The sequence below is a fragment of the Citrus sinensis genome, chromosome 3 (assembly GCF_022201045.2).
Source record: "Citrus sinensis cultivar Valencia sweet orange chromosome 3, DVS_A1.0, whole genome shotgun sequence".
In the NCBI taxonomy this organism is placed as follows: domain Eukaryota; kingdom Viridiplantae; phylum Streptophyta; class Magnoliopsida; order Sapindales; family Rutaceae; genus Citrus; species Citrus sinensis.
The window spans coordinates 10,080,108-10,104,402 of record NC_068558.1 but is presented as its reverse complement, the minus strand read 5'-3'; the positions used below and the strand labels follow the sequence as shown (position 1 = coordinate 10,104,402).

Below are 24,295 nucleotides of genomic sequence, written 5' to 3'. Positions count from 1 at the left end.
AGACAATCAATTTGTAACGTAACATTTACTTTTGTGAAGTTACAATTAATTGTCAAAACAAGAAACCAACATTGAAAAGCACACTAATAGACATATGTTTGATTTTTGAAATTAGAATAAAAAATCAAACAGTCGATTAACCTCATATTCTGAGTAGAGAATTAATTAACAGTTGCTAATGACTCTGTCCTAGTGATTAATATCTAATTACCTCTTGGCAAATGACTAATTAAACTCATTAATGTCCGCATGGGTTCCTGAGTTGCCAAAGTTCATCCATGCTCCCCACATGTTATCTACTAAATCATATTCCTGAACCCAGTTGTTGAAGTCTCCGGCCAGCGGCGCCGGCATGGTTTCCGGCTGGCTGATGTTTTCCATGTCATAGCAGTTGCTGTCAAATTGACAGAAATCTTTTGCAAAAGTGTTGTACTCACTGCTATCATTATTACTAGCATGAAAATGGTCGCCACCGGTTGGGTACTCCGAAAACTGAGACACTTGGGAAAAATTCATTGATTCGGATGAAGAAATGCAGGAAGTGCTGGTGCCAATGCCGTGCTCCGAGTCTGATGATGAATTCAATTCTTGATGATCAATCACTCCCCGATCGTAAGGAACTTGATGGGATATTATTTGTGCCGATGCTGATCCCTGATGATGAAAAGCATGATCAAACGGCTGAGAATTAATTGTAGGATTCTGAGATAAAGCCGATGGTGATGATGATGATGATGTGTCCATCTTTTGAAGCAATCTTGGCATCCAAAAACATCGAATAATCTCTTGAAATGTCGTGCTATTTGCGTCTATCTTTAGATGCCGTGCTTGCTTCTGAACACGAGTTCTCCAATAGTTCTTGATTTCATTGTCAGTCCTTCCTGGTAAGTGCTGAGCAATCTTCGACCACCTAGAATTAAAACAACAAGATAATTTATATATATATTTTTTAATTTCTTAATTGTTTCCGTTAGAAATGCATGTGTATTTTGTAATTAATTATGGGCATGTATTGCGATAAACCTCATGTCTCAATCCACAGTAATTGGTTGAACTTGACATATTATCAATAATAGTAAAAGCTTTACCTATTACCCCACTTAGAATGGAGTTCAAGAATTGACATTTGTTCTTGTGGAGTGAGATTGCCTCTCTTCACATCAGGTTTCAGATAATTTAGCCATCTCAATCTGCAACTTTTCCCAGTTCTCTTCAAGCCTGATAAAGAAAAAATTTCAAAAAAAAAAAAATTGCAAAATTAACTCAAAGCATCGATCAAGATTAAGGATTAATTTAGTAATATTAATTAACTAAATATACCCGAACGTTTTGCTAGCAAATTCCATCGGCCTTCGCTGTGCCGAGATATGTACTGAATGAGTAGAGTGTCTTCTTCAAGTGTCCACGGCCCTCTCCTCAGCTGATCAGAATCATTTTCGCCATAAATAGATGAGGTTGAGCTCTTACTAAAAGAAGACATATTTGTTCTAACATTAACAAAGACTGCTTTTTCGAGTCTTATTGGAGCTAAAGCAGATGATTCTGCAAGTTCGCAACAAGTGAAAGTTATATATTAGGTTCAAAGCTGGCTTAGCTTTCACCTAATTTACTGTGCTTGAAAGCAACTTTTCAAAGAGCAGTTTATGGAGTTTCTATTGAACTTCCATAATTTCAAGAAATTCAATCATAGGGGTCAAATCAATATGTAAGCGAACAAAATTATGCATAAATATATACACACACACAGAGAGAAATTGTTTTATCTTTCATTTTACAGCCTAGAAGTAGAAAATGGAAGCACTTGTATTCTTTGTAAAGATGGCTATAGTTATCTTTATTTAAATGAATAGATTCTTTGTCAAAGAAATGGACATCCGGCCAATTATTCAAACTGTTTTAAGCCACCATAAAAGGGAAGGAAAAATAATAAAAAAAAAATAATAATAGTAATAATAATAATAATAATAATAAGATTCAAATGGTTTACGAAAATTTGATAGAGAATTTGAGATATGGATGAAGATGTTTAGTAGGTCCCAAATACTTGACAGTTCTAGCTAGTGCATGTATAGTGCCTTAAATGTGAGGCAATAGCATAATATACGTGTGTGTTTTTTTTTTTTTTTAAATTTCATATTTTCAGTAATACAAAACATGCACGTTTTTTCATCTGGATTCCATTCATTTCATAAGGACAAACGAATGGATCTCCGAATTTTTTCTTTTTCCCGCGATAGCTACGCTAGGGTATAATTATTATATGCATCAATGAATTTACTCTTCATATTTTATTTTTTATACGTGAATTTCTTAAATAAATGAATTTCTTTTTTAATAACTATCGTTAAATAAAACTAGTTTTTATACTTACCCATTACAAGTTTTTTAGAATAAAGGATATTTTTTTGGAAAACAATTATGCCTCCCATCTTGACCTTTTATCATCTAAATGTAGTCAAGAAAATATAATTTTTCTCCATTCAAACTTAAATGTCTGACATAAGTTGCAAAAAATAAATAAATTACGTCTCTTAAATGTTTGAAATAAAGTGAAATTTAGACTTCAAAAAGAAAAAAAAAAAACTAGGTCTTAACATATATGCTCTTCACGTGAAACGTGGATAGAAATAAGATATTGTAAATCAATCGAGAGACAAGATAATGTAAGAAGTGAACTAAAAAGTTGAAATAGAATAATGAAATCGTTTGCAAACAAAGGAGTCTACCGGAGTTGTGGACAATCAAGACACCATAAAAGGGATTGTTAGAAAGTGAATGGAGCAAGCTCGACAAGTAGCTCCAAATCAATATATGAAGATGTTGATAATATTGCAAGCGGAAAGTTTCTCATCATTGTGGGAGACGATGGTCGATGATGAAGACATCCTCATGGCATGCCATTGGTGCCATGGAAGAGAATGTGTTACTGCTAACCAGTCCACAAAGTTTGCATATAAGGTATGGTTTGGCATTTGTGCAAGATTTGTGGTGGAATTTTTTATGTTGATGGTTGGGGACTTTCAAAGAACTTAAACATGAGAGTGAATATTTTTAGTAATGTTATCGAAATGTACTAAATTTGTGCACTTTGGATAAGGTGGAATATGATAATTTTTGGTGTAGAGAATTATGGTTGCTGGATAGATAACAAGATTTTATCCATGGTAAAGTAATTCTCACAATCCCCATGTGAGTGTAGTTTTGGTAGAGTAAAGAAGGTAGACACGACATGGTTGTGTGGATACATGGTAAATCATGTTTTGTCGCTTGATTGAAAAACTCATAGAGGTGGAGATTGTTAGAAAATATGTATCATTTTTTCAAATAAGAATTTCTAGAATATTTTCCTCTTTAGGAGAAATCCTACTTAAAGAATAAGTAATTTTTCCTTTGGGATTTAACTTATTTAAAGAGGAATACAATTTGCATAAGAAAATAATTACATCTTGTGTAAAAAATAATTACTATATATAAAGTGGTTGGCTTCACTTATTTGTATAATACAACAATCAGTTTTTCTACAAGTAGAAAATTTTTAATTTGAGAGAAATAATAGGTCTATTAAGAGTTGTATATTATTAGGATTTTGGCTGTAAGGAAAATATTAAAGGGATTGTAATAATTTTTCACATAATAAATTTTCTCTCACCGTCCTTGGTGGTGGTGGTTTTTTTAGTATAAAAGTTTTTCATAAAAATTCTTGTGTTATGTGATTAATTTTATTCTCTATATATTTTTTATATTATTTATGTGATATTTTTATCTCTAAGATTTTGGGTAGGACTAAAAATTCGTGACATAATAAACTAAAATAACTCAATAATGTTGCACAATTTTAGTATTAGTTCAAATGCGGATTTTGTAAGATCTGAAAGTTCAAATTTGAGGATGACTCTATATTTAATAATTTTTTGAAAGAAAAACAGAAGACTTGTGTGCATATGTTTGATATAATAAATAACAAGCACGAAGATCTAAGAAATTCTTGATGTTTCAAAGAAACATAAAGATGAAAGGAAAACAAAAAGAAAGTAATAAATTTTTGAAAGTGAAAACTTGTTTTTTATTCTTCTTTTGCAATAGGCCAATTAGTTTTTCCATGGTTTCTTCTTTGTAGGTAATCAAGAAAAGCTAAAACATGAAACGTGCTTGACTGGACAAAATATATTTTTCATTAATGGCCCATAACAACGTGGCTTGTGATCAATTGTGTAATAATGCTGAATGAGGCGGCATTTTTAATCTTTTTTTCGAGGAATCTGAAAGCATGACTCCCCGTTTTATATTTCCATCGGCGTGTGGTCTCAATCAGAGAAAGAGCATCAATGTGATTAATTTCGTATGTAGCAAATGTGGTTGCCGTTGCTTCAAGCCCCATTAGCGTTCGAGAAAATGACAAGACGAGAAAAAGATTAAGTCAGATGATTTGATCAATGCAGCTATTTTTGACCCTTTACTCGTGTATCGGTCCTTTCAATACGTATATGAATTAAATGCCACTGTTCCATTGAAATTGGAAAATTCATGCAAGACAGCATTGCAGAGGGTGTTGAGCAGCTAAATAAGTGAATAGTTAGCTAAGGCTAAGCTATGCGATTATAATCTTGTCAAGTGGTTTAAAAGTCATCACCGTAGTAATAATATATATAAACACTAATTACGCTTGTATGTTTTAATACGTACATATTTTTAAACCATACATTTTAAAAGAGTTAAAACTTAACTCATTTAAACTCCGTAATTTTTTACCAGATTTACAATCAGATATATAATAGATATTACACTGATATTTACAATCAGATATAAATTACTAGGACTTATATTATTACATATACATTACTAGGACTTATATTATTACATATATATTACTAGGACTTATATTATTACATAAACATTACTAGAACTTATATTATTACATTAAATTCTATAAAGTAGATGCCCAGATGAAATAACCCTCACAAATGACTTGCATTTCACAAGGAATAAGAGTTTTTATAAATGTTTAAGCCCCCATAATGCTTTTGTGGGGGCTTGATCTGCTGCCCTCAACCACTTCGGCCAAGAGACTAGTGGCAACTTCGCAGTTATTTAACTCTTTTAAACTCCGCGATTTTAAAGTGTATCCGCATGAAAAATAAATGAGAGCACATGCACTCAAGAAAGACTATATATATACACACACACAATTTTTTAGAACAATTTTTAATCATTAGATTTAACAAAAGTAGATGGTGAAGATTAAATGGCATGGTTTTTTTTATTTAAATTTCATTAATATTTTTACTCTTTGCTCATTAATACTTGATTCTTCCTCTATCTCTCCTAGTTCTTCAGTTACCGAAAACAAATGCTTTTCCTTTCCAAATGACAAATCTTTTGTCCAAAGAACTCCTTCACCGATTAATTTGGGCATCAAATCTGAGGCATACAGGAACTATAAGTAAGGAAAATAGCTAAAGAATTTATATATATGTATGTATGTATATATATATATATATATATATATATGTATATGTATATGTGTGTGTGTGTGTGTGTGTATGTATGTATATATATATGTATGTATGTATGTATGTATGTATGTATAGAGAGAGAGAGAGAGAGAAAGCTTAGAAAAAAAATTGATAAACGTGTCGTAATAAACTATGATTTTAAAATAATAAATTTGATAAAAATAATATATATTAAAGATTTTTTATTATGCAAGTATGAAATAAACCAATTTAATTTTTAAATTACAACAATAAATATTTATCAAATACTTAAGTATTCTAACTTTTAATATACAAATGCCCAAACACAATATAAAATAGGGCCAATAGCTTTGAAAAATGATTAATCTAAAGCCACTAAATCAACACCGTTAATCTAATGTACATGACTAGCCTTTGAAGGGTGGTTCTCATCTTTTCTAACCAAAAATGAGTGAAAGAGTCCAATTTTCTCTTGTAACAATGTGATATGGCTAGATTTATAATTTTAGATAAATTATATTAAAGATCTCTTGTTTTGAACACGGGATTTTACCACCTCTTAATACCCACAACTTTATACAGAATAAATAAAGTTTTTTTTTTTTAGTATTGAGATGCTAAAATTTTTAAATTATAATTGTTGTGGAAAAAAATTATAATTATAAAAATAAAATTTATTACTGTATTATAAATACGACTTTTAAAGAATAATCTCGATTAAAATAATAAAAATATTATAATTTTTTTTTATTATACAAAGATCAAATTAACTTATTTTCCAAATAACAAAAATGAGGATTAATCCAAATACTTCGGTATCTGCCCAATCACGTTACCAACCAAGATTTGAATTTATTAGAATAACACGCGGGCGGACAACATTCGGAGGGAGGGGAATGTCCAGAGAATGTCCAAGAGTTGACGCATTGCTGTAAGCTTATCCATTGCTATGAACCCCAAAGCAACAGATTCAATTCAGCGCACAACTCAAAATACATCATTGCAGTTCCCTGTACACTTGTGTTTTTGCGAGATTTGATCCTCATTCATGGTACCCTTATCTTTTTCACATGTAACAGTGATTACGACATTAATTGAGAGGGACACGATAAGCTCTCATAACCCATCAAGTGAATTATCAAAAAGCAAAATAAAAAATAAAAAATAAAAATAAAATAAAAATGACGCCGATGATGACGAGAAGTGGCTGGCTTTAGGTAGTAGTTCCGTTAATGGTGACTGACTAAATCTAGCAGTGTTATTGAAGATCATCTTGCGCGATTGCCGGCGGCAGCCGCTATTAAAAATTTGAAAAAAATATATATTTAACGCATTGATTATGATGTTGAATACTATTAGATCGTAATCCATGGAGCACGGGTAGAATCATGGAATAGTGAATTCTGCTCACATGTAATGCGACATTCTAAAATCTGACTGCACATTTCAAAATGAAAACGTGTACGCGTCTGCTTGCTAAGTTAGCTTGGCTAGTTCGTTTCTATCTTTCAATGATGGATATGTATACTATAGTGATTAAATAATTCCATGCGTGATTAAAATATGAATCAGCCATTTTTCAATTGTAGTTTATTTTCGCTCAGTGTTTCTTTAACTGATGGGAAATTGACAATCCCTTCTTTCATATTTTTTTAATCTTTTTTTTTTTACTGTTTTAGTCTCCGAAAGAATTTGAATACCTCGTTTGAATCTTTGGTGTTAAAACGGCAACGTGAAAATGAAAAATATGTTGAAGGATAAGTGTGATGTGTTTTCATACAAATTGATCATTCGAGACCTCTTGCAAATCAAAACTAATTAATTTCTATTAAATAATTGTATCTACACTTCAAGTATAAATGAGTCGAGGTATTCAAATTATATCAAAGTCTAGAGAGGTAAAAACAATTTTTAAGAAGGAACTAAAAGTTGTTTGTTAAATGTCTAAAGTCTGAAATTTTATTAATATCAGATTTTTTTTTTAAATTTTATTCTTTTTTTTAAATTATATCTGATTTTTAGATATTTACGTTTGAATAAAAAAAGTAAATTTTTTGTGACTTTTATCTGAATGAAGAAAAAAGTCTGAATGAGAAATAAATATTATATTACAAAAATATCTCCATAAAACAACTTATTTCCTAAACTATGTAATATAATATTATCCTTTTTATTTTGATTTATAAGGACATAAATGTAAAAGAATCAAGTTTAAGATATTCTTAATTATAAAAACAAACAAAATGTCACTTATATTCATATGTTAAAAAAAGAAAAATAAACATATGATCTAGATTTTTGTATTAAAACCCTTTCAAACTTAAAAAAAATTTAGATCTATTTAGATTTTTTTTTTTTAAAAAAAAGCTACCTGAGTGTGACTCACCCTAATTATAAAGAGGCAAATCTAAATTTAGATCAATCTTCTTATTTTTCTTTTCTTTTCCTTTCTTTTTTTTTTTAATCTCTTGTTGGGGATACAAATAATAATATATTAATTTATGGCGTGTGATTAATATAAACACAAATTATAAGATCTGCTAAAAAAATATGAGAAAGGAAACTAAATTCAATGAGCTGATGTCAATCGTTTCACTCAATTATTCAACTCTCGATCTCTAAATTCAAAGAATTTATTAATTTCATCATATAAAATCAACTGTTAGTGGATTATTTATTTATTTATTTTTGGGTAAGTTTCAGGGGACGTCAATTTTTTATTGAATTAAAAAAGAATAGACATGAATCATCGAAAATGAAATATTCTTCAGTCTTAGCCTGCAAAATATTACATGAACATAACGGGGAAACGATGCATGCTAACACAAAATATTAACGCACGTGTGGACTCAAGACTTAATATTATCTTGGGTTAAAATAAAAAAAAAAATTATATTTTGAAGTGAGCATAAAAATTTATAGGTAAAAAAAAGAGCATTAAATAAGGAGGAACATGAAGAATTTTATCCCTATAAATATTAACTTTAGAAAAAAATAATTATTAAAAAAGTAAAAAAAAAGACAATTTGTAAAAAACACTATTTTTTAACTATGGAATCTAATATTGCAACCTATATAAAATAACATGTAATTATATAAGGATTAATTAATCAATTAAGAATTTCAAACTAAAATAAATCAATACATGTAATTACAATATGTTAAAAGTAATAAGTAAAACTTTTATATTTGAAGTCAAGTACTTAATTACCATATTTAAATAAACTAAATAATTAAAATTTATTCATCCTTTTAAATTATAAAAGTATTATCTGTCAAAAGTTTCAATAATAAACTAAACTTAACTCAACAAAAAAGTATTTAGTGTTGTTATTTCTTTGTCAGGTGCTTTAACGCTCTTTGAAGACCCAAATGCTGATGATTCTTCCATAAAAAAAAACTCCTTATACTCAAATTTTATTTTCTAACCTATACTCTTAATTAATTTAACTAATAAATAAAATTTAAAATTCACATAAAAAGTTTATGAAAATGTTGATAATTGTTACTATATGTTGCTTTTGTAAGTACTTTTAATACTAATGACGATGTTATACTACATTGCCATACTTTAATTTTTTCAATTAGTATTTTTTAAAAATAAAATAAAGTAGTACAATATTTTAGCTCCCTAATGTTTTCAATCTATTCAGTAAAATATAATTTATCATTTCATAAAATAAGTCACTAATTTTCATTGGAAAAAAAAGATATAATTTAATTAGGGACATATCTAAAAATAAAATAAAAACTCTATTGCTATATAAAATTGATGAAGACATAAGGATAATTGAGTTAGGGACATATATGTAAAGAAAATAAAAACTCCATTATTTGAAAAAAGAATTGATTAAAAAAAAATAAGAGGATGAATGAATTTTTTCTGGACTAAACCGGGTTATAGCCCATTCTATCTCAGCTGTAAGTCCGCCGGTGAATTAATGAATCTTTGCATATGTCTTGTGGTTGTGGATGCAGTTTTCTTTTTGTTTAGGGAACATATTTTAAAACTGGATTTTAATTATAATTCGTTCAGGTAGGTTCAAACATGTGTTGAGCTTAAATTATTGCACTAATGTACTATTTTTTTTAAAAAAAAAAATCCTTATTTTTATTATTATTTTTAACCAAATGAAATCTAGTTGTTTATTTATTTTTCTTTTAAATACATTTTTCTACTTTATAATTATAATATTCAAAGATCATTGTCGATTATCATTACCTTATTGTACTTGCTACATTAGACTGTCATCTGTATTTTGTAGCACAGAGAGAGTCACCGCGGACATCATCAGATCTCAACAGAAGCCTGGACTCCGCATGAGGCCCAATCCCACTTGATTGAGCAACTCTCACAGGACTTATTTTAAATGGCTCGGAGTGGAACTTTTAACACGGCAATAAAATCCTTATAATACCCCCTTTACGTGCCCACATGATTGGCCCTGGTTGCAACTCTTACATACAGGACCTTTTAATTTTATTTCTTTTTTTTTTATCATTAATTTTATTTCTTGAAATGCCCACACACAGTTTTAATTTATAAAATACAAACTCATAAATAAAAAAAAGTTAATCATCTTCCCACTAGATTTAACCCTAAAAAAGCATCTCTTTTAAGTTTCTAATATATAAAATGCATTACAAATCCTCAAATCTTTAATTATTTTCTTTTTATTATATTATTCATATCTTCATAACTTAAAAATTCGTATAATTGTTCTTTAAAAAAATATTTTTCAATCAAAATTTAAAATATAAACATAAATTATGAAATCCTGTGGGTGTTTGTTTAATTTGCTGACATGGGTTTGACTCAGCTATGTGAATCATCGATTCTATTGGTGTTTAATAGTGTTACTTATATAATGTGGAAGCTTTAATTTAAGTGGGATATTGTTCTTGAAAATATCATACACTTGTTCATCAAAGAAACAGAGGAGGCCTTGATAAATGGTGAAATTGACATTGCTGTACATTCAATGAAAGATGTCCCTACTTATTTACTGGATAAGACAATTCTCCCTTGCAACCTTCAGCGGGAGGGTGTTAAGAGATGCATTTGTTTCATTGAGTGCAGCCTCACTTGCTGAACTACCTGCTGGAAGCACAGTTGGTATTGCTTCACTTAGAAGAGAGTCTCAATAACCTATTGCATTTCGCATGGACTAGCAGGTTATAAGTACTATTTATTGTGTAAAGCATGTTACTTCATGCTAGATGGATGTTACTGCAGTTATATGGCCTGTTGCTTTTGTTACTCTTCAATATTCATCTACTCTTTTAGTATATATTTTGGATCACTGATGTTTTAAAGTTGTCTTTTGTTTATGTTTTTGCTTTTTTTTATCCGGTTTTGGAAAATTTCTGAGGTAACGTCCAGGCTAGGTTGAGAAAACTTAATGAAGGGGTGATCCAAGCAACATTGTCAGCACTAGCTGGACTTAAATGCTTGAACATGACGGAAAATGTGACTAATATTCTTCCAATTGATGATATGCTCCTGGCTGTTGCTCAAGGGGCAATTGGAATTGCCTGTACAAGTAATGACAAAAAAATGGTGCCTTTTTACTACTCTGGAAAAGTAGACTAAAAACTGCATGTCTATTTCTTGCTTTTGGATTCATAAATATAATGCTGATTGGCAGCATTATTGCAGCCTGTTTGATGCCAGGCCACTGATGTTCAATTTGACCTAGATGGTTGATACCTTGATCACAAATTGTTTTATTGATGTGGGATACCATTTTATCACAAAAGCTAGAATAATGACTAGGAATAGCAAGCTTTTCGATTCTGAGATAATTTCAACGATATGTGAAAGAAGGTCTGAAATTTTGAGTTAATGAAGCTGTAGGATAAATTAGCATTCTGTTTTCCTTTTCCTTTTATATTTTCTTTTACTGAGCAATGAAATGAATCTTGAATAATGAACATTTAGATTAATTAATTGTGAAGAATCTACATGCTGCAAGGATATGAACAAACGTTTGCATGTATTTCATATTTAAACACAAACAAAAATGTATTAAAATAATCTGAGTGAAGAGAACTGAAAACTGGAAACTATGAGATAATTTAAAAACATTTGGATGCCCTGGCAAACATTCTTTCTATGAGTGTTTTCTACATGTACAACCATTGAGGGCCTAAACATCTAGCTATAGAATGCAAATATGAACCATATGCAGATAGTGATTTTTTTTTGCTGCTAGTGCGGTTAGCTAGTGAAGGAGTGGTCACTGTTGCTACTGCTAAGCTAGAGGAGGAACTTTTGTTGGCTGTACAATGAAACTTTGGCTGATCGGTCTTTAATCTAACTGGAAAATTAGTGGCTTGTAGGCTTTTGTGAGTGAAATTTAACTTCTGTCAGGGGTTACATAGGTTTTCCAGTCAAGGTTGCAATAGTTGATGAATGTTGAAGTTGATTGCTTGCTGGAATCAGATAAAAAAAAAATATGGCTTTTGTAATTATCAACACCCGGGGTATTTTGGTTGTTGTTGCACCTTGGGCCTTGGCATAAATATAACAGAGTGGGAGCATAGATCTTTGGTTTGAATCTGGCTTAGCATAAGTGAGTTTTGTACATTGGCTTGGATGATTATTACCTTGTTTATTAGCATTCAACATTAGTTAGATATCCTTGTCATTACCCTTGTTCTTTTTCTTTTCCTTTCCTTCAATAAAATTACAGTTCATGAAGAAACAAAATATCGAACAAAAAGAAAATAATAATGTATAAAATCCATAGTGTTGTTGTGTTTCCCTGTGGACAGAACACATGGCTCAGAAGGCTTACATACTGACACCTCTTCTTTAATTGTTTCACTGCTTGCATCATAAAGCTAAAATGTTTATTTGGATTATGCTTTAGGATGACAAACTTTTCTTACTTATATTTATTGCAGTTGGCTCAGACAATGATTCTAAAGTTTTTGGCCTAAAAACCGAATATTTATCATTTTCCTAATCCATTTGTAATTTTTGACAGAGGGATGGTCAAACATGATCATTTTTTCCCTCACAGTCCTGTAGGTTTATAGTTGTGGCACAATATGGTTTTGGCTGCTAATTTATTTTTGGTTGATTAGAGATACTCATCATTCTTTGCTTATAGAGAAAATTTGTGCATTTGAAGCAGGTAGTGAGACATTGGTGTTATGGAATTGTGGTGTGATGGCATTTTCTTGGGTTATTTGGTTGGAAAGGGAACGTGAACATTTGCGGAAGCTAGGGACGAAGATGCTGATTTTGATAGGAGAAGTTGGTTTTTTTTTTTTTTTTTTCGGTTGCCATACTTTTGATGTTTGGTTAAATTGTACTCAAGGATATTCCTATATTTTTAATGATTAGAAATTGGGAATTAGTTGGATGATCTCTGCTTTAGTGACTTCTGGTCCATCTTCTAATTTTTCTTCTCGTTGATTTGAAAAAAACACACACACCCCCCCCCCCCCCCCCCCCCCCCCCCCCTCCACAAAAAAAAAAAAAGGTCTTTCCCTTGGTTATGCTGTTTTTATCTGACTTATTTTTGAGATTTTTGGTGATTTGGAACATTGTTTTGCCGTGGTTGCCATATCAATTTTCTCTTTTAATTCTTGTGTGTTTTTCTTTGACTGCACCCTGCAGGCTAAATACTTAGGATCATTAAATCATGAGGAAACGAGACAAGCTGTTGTTTGTGAGAGAGCCTTTCTTGGGACCTTGGACGGCTCTTGCTGAAGTCCTATTGCAGGATATGCTTGCAAAGATGAGAATGGTGACTGTATATTTAAGGGGCTGGAGATGGTACTTGTGGTATGATGTTCTCTATTGTTTTCTAATTATTTAGCTCATATTAAGAAGTTGCTATGTCTTCTCTCTGTTTCTGTCTTTCAGTTCTCGAAACATCCAGAAAAAAGTTCTTATACTTACTTTGCATGAGATGATTCTGATGGGAAAGGATGCTGGCGAGGAGCTACTTTCATGGGCTGGCCCAGGATTTTTGATGATTAAGTAGCTTAACAACAGCACTAAGGAGAGAGGGAACCTCAAGTCTTCATGTTTAACTTAAAAGGGGGTGCATGTAAATAGTTCAATTTTCCTCCTGGGCTGATAGAGACCGATAATTTGATTGATTGTAATTGAAAGCTAGAAGAGAATGCTGTGATTAGTAATGCGAAAGGCCCTAGATTGCTTTCTTCTTTTGTAAGATATAATGAAAACAATTTTTATTCATTCTGTGGCCAAGCTGATATGTTCATATACTTTGATTTGTAGTCTTATTCAGTAACCAGTTTTCTTGTGAATTCAAATCGCATCCTTCAGATTCATTAGTTTATGCTGCAAGTCTTCGTTATTTGAGATTGCTAGTCTCTTTCTCAATTCTCCAGCTGGTAAACATTTCTCTTTTTCATTATCTATCATACTTGTGCCATTCAGGTTTGTACATACCCTTCTTTTTCAACTATGATTCAGATTTGTATATCGCTGTTTGGACAGAATTGAATTTGGTACATGGAGATATACTACTAATTTCTTCCTCTGTCTAGCTATTTCGTTCCATTGTAATGCATATACCATCATCAAAAGAAGACACAAATAATGGCTAGGCACCTCCAAATAGCTAGCCGGCTCCCATCATGATCCTGCCTTCAAACCAATCAGCCTCTGGAAACTGATCATCATGTCAAGCGTTTCACTATGATTATCGTCGGTTGCCAAAATATTTACTGTCCTTGTTAACAAAGAACAGAAATTTTGGTAGTAAGCATTTTGTATTGCAGGTAGAAATCACATCATCCCAGGAACCAATAACCTACATGTGCACATGATAAAAATTTGTAATACAGAGAAAAAAATAATACAAGAAATTTAAAAAAAGATAAAAAGAGAAAAAAGAATTTCAGCACCCTCTGAATATGCCTCCACATTTGAGTCGCTATGCTGAACATAATGTTCATCATGCTGATCATCATAAAGAAAGCAGACAGAATGTTGTCGATCTTTACAAAAGCAAACCTGAAAAATGAAAGATAAAAACTTTTAACTGCAACATAAGCACACAGCTTCAATTTATAACTTGAGGAGGTTCAAGCGCATGAAATCTACCATTGAAACGACAAAATATGTGTAATCAGGCAGGTATCCTTGAAATAACTTGCTCAGATCCAACTCATTAGAAAGGGCACTCAAGGTTGTTGATATATCTTCTGAACTCTCGTCACCTCTCTGCCAATCTATAACTGATACGAAGACGTGTGGAAGACGCCAAAGAGAATGGTAGATACTGTTTAGTTGTCCGCAGCCACAAGTCATTTGCTCACCCAACCCCATCAGCTCTAAAACCTTTTTACTAGACATATCCATATGTTCATTCTGGGTTAAAAGGACAATGCTCAAATCATCACAAACGGAGACTAAAACATTTTTGTCAATCAATTATTCCAACTCAACCCACCTTCAAACTTCTGAGATTGTTTGCAGATATACCGAAAGAAAGGTAAGTACACTTCTGATATCCCGATCTCATATGACAGTTGATGCATTCAATACTTTCAAAAATATCCATTCCAAATATTCTATGCACCAAACAATTAGAGTCTACGCAATGCAAACGGTCCTTGTACATGTCTTCTGGTTTGTCATCAGAATTAACAGCATAAAATGCCACGTGAAGAACTTTGAAGATAACAAGAAGGAATAAATAAGCATCGTTCACTTGTCCCTGGCAAGTAGGCATTTGAATGAGGGATATTATATAGATACAAAGGAAGGAACCAACAGAGAGACAATAAAGAACAGCAATGGCTTATATATCATTTCAAGTTCTGTGGTTTCATGGAGGTGAAACTTTTTCAAAGCAGAAGAGTGAATTGCTACAAACCTCCTGGAAGTTGTTTTGATTACAGTAGTAAGTGCTCAAAGCAATTCTTAATTCAGTAGGATCAACAGCTTCTCCGCGATTCTTGGCAGCACAGATGTCAAAAAAGGCACAGACAATGCAGGGATTTCCATCGTGCTTTTGAACTTCATCCAATTTCTTTTTGCACTCCTCTTGAAATTCTCTTAGGTTCCATAGGGACTGCATTGCCACATAAAAGAAAAAATTTCAGGAGTGATAGAAAATGAAACAAGAAGTGACCATCATTCCAGTAGCAGATGACAGAAAATCATCTAGTTATGGAATGATAACCCATCATTCCAGTAGCATATGACAGAAAACATTTTGTTATGGAATGATAACCTGTATAATCATATATAGAAAGTTATTAGCAGCTTCTTTTCCAAGTCCTGTTCCAAGCACGTTGACATTGAGCCTAGCCTCATGCTCAGATTGAAGCTGATACTTCACATTTTCTTCACGCAATTTTTCGTCAGTCGTAATCGATTGTTGCAGATCATCAGCTCTTTCATCCTTCTCAGAATTTGGATTGTCACTGAGCACAGGTAAAACATATCAGACTCTGCTTAAAGTGAAAACAATTCGATACCAAATTAGGGACTAACTTTTGAACTGCTTTCTCCTGAGGAAGCGAAGGCTGCTCAATATCTCCAGTTTCCGAAGTCTGCTGAATATCTCCAGTTCCCGAAGGCTGCTCAATGTCTCCAGTTTCCAAAGGCCGCTCAATGTCTCCGGTAGCCTAGAGCATAAAAATATCAGCTTACTTTAAACAAATAACAAACAGAACAACTCACAAAGCAGCAAAAACAAGAAGATCACAGTTCAGAAACCAAACGCAAAAATCCGCATGCTCCCCTTGATATTTCCTTTTTTTGTTCTTGTTCTTCTTGTTTTTGGATTTTCCTCGTGTTTGTCCTTTACTATCAGTCTCCTCTAAGCTTTTTTCCTTTTCGTTAGACTTCTTCTCAGCATTCTCAGTCGCAATCAATTGTTGCATATCATCAACTCTTTCATCCATCTCAGAATTTGAATTTGAAAACATATCAGACTCTACTTAAAGTGAAAACAGTTCAATACCAAAATAAGGGACTAACATTTGAACTGCTTTCTCCTGAGGAAGTGAAGGCTGCTTAATATCTCCAGTTTCGGAAGGCTGCTCAATATCCCTAGTTGCCGAAGGCTGCTCCATATCGCCAGTTTCAGAAGGCTGCTCAGTATCCCCAGTTTCCAAAGGCTGCTCAATGTCTCTGGTTACCTACAGTATAAAAATATCAGCTTACTCCAAACATATTATAAATAGAACAACCTACACAGCAAAAACAAGAAGATCATAGTTCAGGAACCAAACCCCAAAATCCTTAGCCTCTCGTTGATCTTTCCTTTTCTTGTTCTTGTTCTTATTCTTCTTGTTTTTGGATTTTCCTTGTGTTTGTCCTTTATTATCAGGCTCCTCTAAACCTTTTTGAATTTCATTTAACTTCTTTACAGCCTCCTCATCAATGTGACGTTCCAATCGTGACTACAAAGCACAAAATTTCATCATGTAAAGATGTAGAAATAAACAACAAGAAGCCAAGAACCGTTAAGAAAACACAAACCTTGACGAGTGACCTGAACATAGGAAGCAGAATTAACTGATACTCATAAGCAGATATCTCTCCCAGTTGCAGGTTAAACAATTTCATGCTGACAATACTTGTGATTATCCTTACATTTTCTAGCCAAATCTGAGGGATTGAACATGGTCAGACCAAAAGGGAACAAAATGGCATAATAATTAAAGAATCGTTTGGCTGAAGGAATGTAAACCAATGGTACTCACATCATTTCCCAGTTGATTTGTCCACGACAATATTTTTTCTCCCACATACTCATCTGATTGATTCCAGTTTTCGTGCACTCTTGACGTGTTCTCAAACTGAAAAGCAGCCACAGCTCTGTCTGTTTCCAGAACATTCAAAATAAATTCTAACTCAAACTGATAAGCTGCAGCAGCAGCATCGATCCTCTCTTCTAGCTCTTTTAGCCTTTCTCGAAGAAGGGATTCAAAGGTTCTCCACACATACTCTGGATTTTCGTCCCTTCGCTTCTTCTCATCAGCAAATATACCATTCACTGCCTCCAGTGCGTCCCATTTTTTGGAAAGTTTCCGTCTTTCCTCGTACATTTTCACAAACTTTGAACGTTCCATTTTAAAGGACTCAAACAACTTAACTCTTTGCCCTCTATTAGATTCTCTTAGCCTTGCCCACAACTTTATTGCTTCCCCAACCTCATGGCCCAAATATAACCATGACACTATATGAGTATCATAAGACAGTACGCCATCCAAAATCAGATATGATGAGTTGTCGTTAAGTGCAACATCCTCTTTGATATCAAAAGTCTTAGCACCAGTAAGCTGTTCATCTGTGGAGTTACCAATCCCAGTGTTTTCACTTAAAGTACCAGCCACATGCTGCAATTTATGGATGATGCTATTAAGTTGTGAAGATTCCAAAAAGCAAACTAGCTTAAGTGTTTCTGGGCCCAGATTCCTCAAGTGTGAATCAGAAAATCTAGTCTTAAGCATGGCAACGGCATACTTTATCACCTCATCAATTTCAACTTGTATGAGAAAACTATACCTGAGAAGAAATTGAAACGTGCCATGGAGACTCTCAAGAAGTGCAATACGCTTGTTATCATCACTTAATGGCCAATCTGTGGGTGCTATAGATGATGCTTCCTTATCACTTTCACTTCCCAACTGTTTTGTGAGCAGGACATCTTCATCAGAACAACCTTTATACTCACCTTGGCCCTTTTCTGCACGCATATAACTGTCATCGGTATTATAAGATTCTGATTTGGATTGATTTTCCAAAATCTTGATTGCTTCCTCCGTATCAACAGGCTTCCACTCACCATTAAAAATCATCTCACGTGAATCCTCATCAACTATTTTTGGATGGATTGATGCTAGATCTTGATGAATTCTCAAGTCATGAAAATCACAAAGGTGCTGCATGTAAGACTGCCAATCACCATACTTCTCAGAACAATCGCAACACTCCCAAAACTTCCATGATCGATGCGCCTTGGCAAATTCTATTGCTTCCGAAAGAAGATCCTTCTCTTTGCGATTTGTTAAATGCTTTTTGAGATCTTCTATTTTCACTCGGAACAAACTTCTTTTTTGCTCAGCGCTCAATTCATTGTTCCAGAAAGATTTTGCCACGTTTCCTTTTTCCAAATTGACCATAAATTTATCCGCAAATTGTTTCTTTCTTCTCTCTTCTAGCTTTGGCTCCATTTCCTCCTCCTCTGGCGAATCCCTCAATCTCGCTAGCTGGTTTTTTATCTCATCTACCCTTTTCACTGCTGCCTTTATACTTTCCTGGATCGTTTCAACTGAACTGATGGCAGCCCACCTTTTCTTCCTCTCACTTTTCTTCATCAACTCCCTCGATTCTTGCTTTGTTTTCTCAATTCCCCATTCTTGGCTCGGATCTTTGAAAACGAAAGAAGATCTTTCGGGCTCCATGGGATTCTCGATTCCTAACGCTCTGTTACATTCTCTAATCACCTTGTAATATTCTCGGTTGAAACTTGCCAATCATACAGTGCACAAGCGCAAAAGTAAGCTATTATGGTGGAACTTGAGAGAAGAAACGATGCTTGAAGAGCCGACACGGCTGCTTCTTCGATATAATTGCGAACTGTGCCGCCATCATGATCGTTATTTTGCAGAGCGATTTTGTAGAGAATAAAGGCTTCTGCATGTTGGTAAAAAGGACATTTTCTGTAGCGTGACTCAGAGTTTTTGATGCATTTCATGGCTCCAACGTAGTCTCCTTCGTCATATGCCGCAATGGCAGCCCTACCCTCGGCGGTGGTGTCGAACGGCGGCAGCGGCGGCGGTTGTTCGCTTTGACCTTTCTTGCTCATTTCGGTGATGGGTTTCTTGTTTTTCTTGACAGAGAACTAGCAGTGGTTGTGAGTGTTTCTTTTTCTTTTTCTGCTTGAGAAAATGGAGGCTTCTCTTGCTTATGGAGGGAAAATAACGGTTGAGGGCAAGTTGGGAAATCAGAAAAAGCTTAACTGATTTGCTGTTAGTCAGTTGGAAAAGCTGTTGCACGAGTTGTTAAAGCAAGAAAAAAGAAATGGCGGGCAATCTTCTTCAATGTATGAGTTGAAGCCCATCAAGCCCATAATTGCAGAGCCCACGAATGAATACGAAACCAGGACGCGTAGAGGGCCCATTGAGGCTTGAGCATTCCATGGCGTCAGCGTTACACGCTTCGCTGGGGAATTTCCTCGAACAGTTTCGGTGCAGTCCAACCGAGGCTGCATCCTGTATGCAGGTGATTATCCAATAAGCTAATCCCATTCTAGCACCCAATTAAGAAGATTATGCCTTCTAAAGTCTAGAAGTAGAGCCACCGAACACGCAATTAGATTCGCAAAGAGCACGGAATCTAATGAAACTATTAATACTCAAAATCCAATCTATTAAGGTACATTAGAATTGAAACTGTAAGAGGAATTATTATCTTAAGGATAACAATAAATTGCACAATTATCTAGATAATAATCCTATTAACAATAATTTTTCTTAATAGATAAAGAGAAGGCAACTCTAAAAAGTTACATAATCAAATAACATTATAAAAGATATTAAGGGAAATTACTCCCCCTTATTTCTTCAACTGCCCTAAACTTTTTTCTCAACATTTAAATGGTATTTGCCAATTGCCAGAAAGCAATTTGGGCTTGATTTTCCATATTACATGGCCCATGCTGACAAAAGGAGATCAATCCACCAAGTCTATGAAGTACATTTCATGTACCTTTCTATTTTAAGCATTACATTATCATCAATTCAAGGCCTAAGTTATGCTACAAAGGCAGTTCTATGTGAAGTTATTATGGCCTATTTTCATCACTTTTTTTTTTATGCCACAATCGGTAGGTCAAATTTCTTTGACTTTAAGAACGTCATGGGGTATAAATTTCTTCTCTTTATTAATTGTCATAGAAATTTTATGACGGCCTCTCCGAAAATAACTTTCAATAAATATTATCGTACATAAATATAAGTTTTTCATATAATTTAGATGAAAAAATTAAGTCATGTTTTAAAGTCAAAATAAAATTTTCAATGTTCAATTTTCTTGGACTCTAGAAACTCTAGCAATATGGAAAACTAAATGTAATGTCACGTGCCTAACACACATTTCACATGCATTCAATTAGCCCATATTCGTAATGAAATTTCCTTTTTCATATTCAATTCCAGTAGTGAATATACGATTCAGATTCAATCATCAAGCTGTTTTAAGTATGTTTATTTATATATTTTGAGATTAAATATTTAAAAACAATATTATATTTAGACGTAAAAAAATAAATAAATATTCATTAGATTTATACATTTAGATCTTCAATTAAATTCAAATTCTTTCCGATTTTAGATGAAAAATAAACCATACCTAATTTATACAAGAGTGAGCAATATGAAAACAATTCAACGAGTTGGATCCATATATTTTGTGTGCATTTATGTTTCCTTACAAAAATATAGCGTGGGACTTTTGAATTTATAAGTGGTGGATAATTTTCATACATATATATATATATATATATACATACATTCTCATATGCGAGTGTTCTTTTTTTTTTTTTAATGCAGACAACTATTAAGTCGTGCATCTTAATAAAATTAATTTTTAATGTACTAAAAAGTTGTGCGGTTTAATAGGTTTAAAATCCGACTCTATAAACTCAGACTTAAAAATGTATCCATATTAAAAAAAAATGTACGCCTCGCACTAAACAAGAGATATATGTATAAAGTGATTCTGTCCTTAAAAAATGAATAAGTTTCTAGTGGAGGCATGTCATGTGAAACAAGAAAATTGTACAATACTTAATCCATCATTTTGCCTTCATATGTAATGCAAGTGGAAACCAATGTGCACTTGTACCTAATGGTTTTGGAAAGCCTATTTTATGCCTAAATTCGGAGATCTGCTGCAATCATCATAACACTGGTTGTTGCATGTAGCAAAAATATGTGGAGGAGAAACTGCTCATACCCAAAAAGCAATTTTTTAATTTTATTTTTTTATTTAAAAAAAGGTGACACTATTAATCTGGGGCCAATTCTCTTTCAACATACAAATAATTATTGAAGCCATAAACTCATCCCAAATGATATTTGAATCTTCTAGTTGTAAATAGAAATTGACTACTTGACAAATTGCAATGCTTGATCTCTCAATTTTTATGTCGTTTCCCATTAAATTTTGACCTCATAATTTATCTTGTCATATCTTATTTTTATGCGTAGAGCAATAATTTAGATTAAAAAATGCCAAGTGATGCATCTTGATTAATCTACGGATTTAACATAACTAAGGAAATGCTGATGAATCACTTCACATATTTGATTATTCATATAATAATTCTTTTATAGTGCGTAAACCAACAAATACAAGTTATAAAAAGTGTCTAATAAATTAAAAGGTGGGGACTGAAAATACATCTATTTTATAATTGTTCTAATTCTATAGGAAATTTTAGTAAGCTTTCAAGAAATGTTAAAATAAGATTCAAAAAGAATTTTTCTCCATTACCTGAAAGAACTTTTGATACAACTTCAGACTTCAGACTTCAGCCATGGGTCCAAAAGCTTATTTTATGTATTGCCCCGTACTATTATTGGATATATCTCCTGATTATGGGACCTATTTAGGGGACACAATTAAAGAAGGTGGAACTGCCACGTGGTCTATCAAAAATACTTTTTATTTTCATTAAACGAAAAAAAAGAAAAAGAAATTACATGTAATTCCTCACTATAAATTTACAAGCTTCAAGGCTCAAACTTACTCGGCTCAGTAACAACAACAAAGCTTTAAAGAAATAATATCAATGGCTGATTTCGCACAAGATTTGCAATACTTTAGGGCTTCATCATCATTTCCTTTCCTTGATATTGATCCAAACATTGAACAAATAAACAACAACTTGAGTGTTTTGGATAACACAAGTTTGTTAAATTACCAGAGCTTCATGCCTTTCTCCAATCCAGACAACTTCTTTGAATTTCCCGGAAACTTGGCAGAAAACTTTCCTGGAAATTTTCTTCAAAACAATATGTTGCCTGTTTGTCATACTGTTACAAGCACAGAATGTGAAAGCAAGAACAGAAAAGCTGTGGAGATATCCGAGAGCAGTAATGAGGACTCTTCTCCAGTTTCTCAAATCGAAACTAATAAGAGAAAAAAGGTAAGCAGTTCATATTTTTTGAAACTTTCTTTTTTTTCTTCTTTTTCCAGGACTTGGTTTTTGATTTTATATTTAATGGGTTGTCTTTTGTTTTGAGTTTTCAGAATTCAGGGAGAAGAAAGAGAGTGAAAGGCAATGAGAAAGAAGAAGAGAAATCAAAGGAAGTGGTTCATGTTAGAGCTAGAAGAGGACAAGCTACGGATAGTCACAGTTTAGCTGAAAGGGTAAATATATATATATATATATATATATATATATATATATTAAGTTTCTCATAATATAAATAAGTTATTTATTATTGAATATTATGTAAAATTCATCAATATTCAATAACATATATGTTTGTTATGATTCATTCAGGTTAGAAGAGGGAAAATAAATGAGAGACTAAGATGCTTGCAAGATATTGTACCAGGATGCTATAAGGTAATTAATTAACAATTTTTTTTTATTTCACCTTTTATTTAATTATAAGAACTTATTGCATGATTTCAAAAGATACACACACACAGACACACAAAAGATGAATTGCTTACAATCCTTAAATTCATTAAAAATTTATTTGCAGACCATGGGAATGACAATGATGTTGGATGAGATTATTAATTATGTCCAGTCCTTGCAGAATCAAGTTGAGGTTAGTTGATTTTTACAGAACTATCATTTTTTCTCTTATTTATAGATTATTTTACTGAATTCAATTCCTTTTCGATTCAGTTTCTTTCCATGAAGCTTACAGCAGCCAGCACATTTTATGACTTCAACTCGGAGTCAGATGCTGTAGAAACAATGCAGGTATATGCACTGAATTTTTTTCTTTTTTAAAATTCAAGCAAGAATCAATTATTTTATTTATGACGTAAATTTTTCCTAAATTTTAATTCATTAATCTCATTCTATCTAATGGTGGATGTATTAGCATCATTAAATGCTACTTCAACTTTTAGTATCTATAATTGAATTGCTTGAAATCAATGGTTCACATTTTGTGCCGAAATTTTAATTTGAAATAAAATCTTCCTTATTTGTTTTATTTCGTTAACTAATGTGTGAATGTCTCAAATCTACAGAAAGCAAAGGCATATGAGGCAAAAGAGATGGAGAGATTGATGAAAGAAGGAAACTTTGCTTGTTCGTCTTCTTCTTCTTTCTTGACAATTACAAGGCCCTTGTGACACTATTTTAGTTTTGGATGTTATTACTCCATTATTGTAATCGAACGTACACGAAGATGGTCCATTTTCCTAAAATTTTAATTGTAATTCTAATTTGAAAAAAAAAAATACCCAAATTTGTTCCCCCTCCCCCTTGATCATGCTTTGTTGGCACAAATGGAGTTGATATGTATGGTACTTGTAATTGCCACGCAAACATGTGGGAGAAATATTGAATCAACACGTATTAAACAACAAAAAATTTCTTATCAATTCATTGAACTTCTGCTTCTACGTGGATGTATTTTTTTTTTCATTTAATTCGAGTAAAAACTAACATCACGAGAGAATCCTGATCTATAAACAAGATGTCATGGTTAAATCATTATATAAAAACAAAAGTTTAATACTGTGTATTTGATTGCGATTTTTTGAAAGTATTTCTTCTTTGAATTTGTGCTCAACTTGACAAGATCTATGATATCACAATAGTCAAGTGGTTGTGAGA

At 32.6% G+C, this 24,295-nt stretch overlaps 3 protein-coding genes across 4 annotated transcripts; 1 reads left to right on the top strand and 2 right to left on the bottom strand.

Annotated features, from left to right (window-relative positions):
• LOC102631084 (transcription factor MYB62-like) lies at positions 1-1,783 on the bottom strand. Its single transcript, XM_006485740.3, has 3 exons — positions 1,321-1,783; positions 1,089-1,218; positions 1-910 (listed from the first exon to the last, which is right to left on the bottom strand). The coding sequence occupies exons 1-3, from the start codon at positions 1,478-1,480 to the stop codon at positions 226-228; spliced, it is 975 nt and encodes a 324-aa protein (XP_006485803.2). The 5' UTR covers positions 1,481-1,783; the 3' UTR covers positions 1-225.
• A 12,114-nt stretch (positions 1,784-13,897) lies between these two features.
• Positions 13,898-18,884, bottom strand: LOC102630787 (uncharacterized). Of its 2 annotated transcripts, none has more exons than XM_015532524.3 (12): positions 17,181-18,884; positions 16,957-17,085; positions 16,707-16,877; positions 16,453-16,613; positions 16,194-16,365; positions 15,964-16,097; positions 15,701-15,893; positions 15,341-15,538; positions 14,915-15,181; positions 14,566-14,832; positions 14,367-14,475; positions 13,898-14,272 (listed from the first exon to the last, which is right to left on the bottom strand). In XM_015532524.3, the coding sequence occupies exons 1-12, from the start codon at positions 18,882-18,884 to the stop codon at positions 14,253-14,255; spliced, it is 3,525 nt and encodes a 1,174-aa protein (XP_015388010.2). In that variant the 3' UTR covers positions 13,898-14,252. The 2 variants fall into 2 exon arrangements, with proteins under 2 accessions (XP_015388010.2, XP_006485802.2); XM_006485739.4 differs by having other exon boundaries at positions 14,380-14,475.
• A 3,337-nt stretch (positions 18,885-22,221) lies between these two features.
• LOC102630474 (transcription factor BEE 3) lies at positions 22,222-24,060 on the top strand. The gene is made up of 6 exons (XM_006485738.4): positions 22,222-22,633; positions 22,738-22,857; positions 22,994-23,059; positions 23,202-23,270; positions 23,351-23,428; positions 23,704-24,060. Exons 1-6 carry the CDS (start codon positions 22,277-22,279, stop codon positions 23,806-23,808), a joined length of 795 nt encoding a protein of 264 aa, XP_006485801.2. The 5' UTR covers positions 22,222-22,276; the 3' UTR covers positions 23,809-24,060.
• The last annotated feature ends 235 nt before the right edge of the window (positions 24,061-24,295 follow it).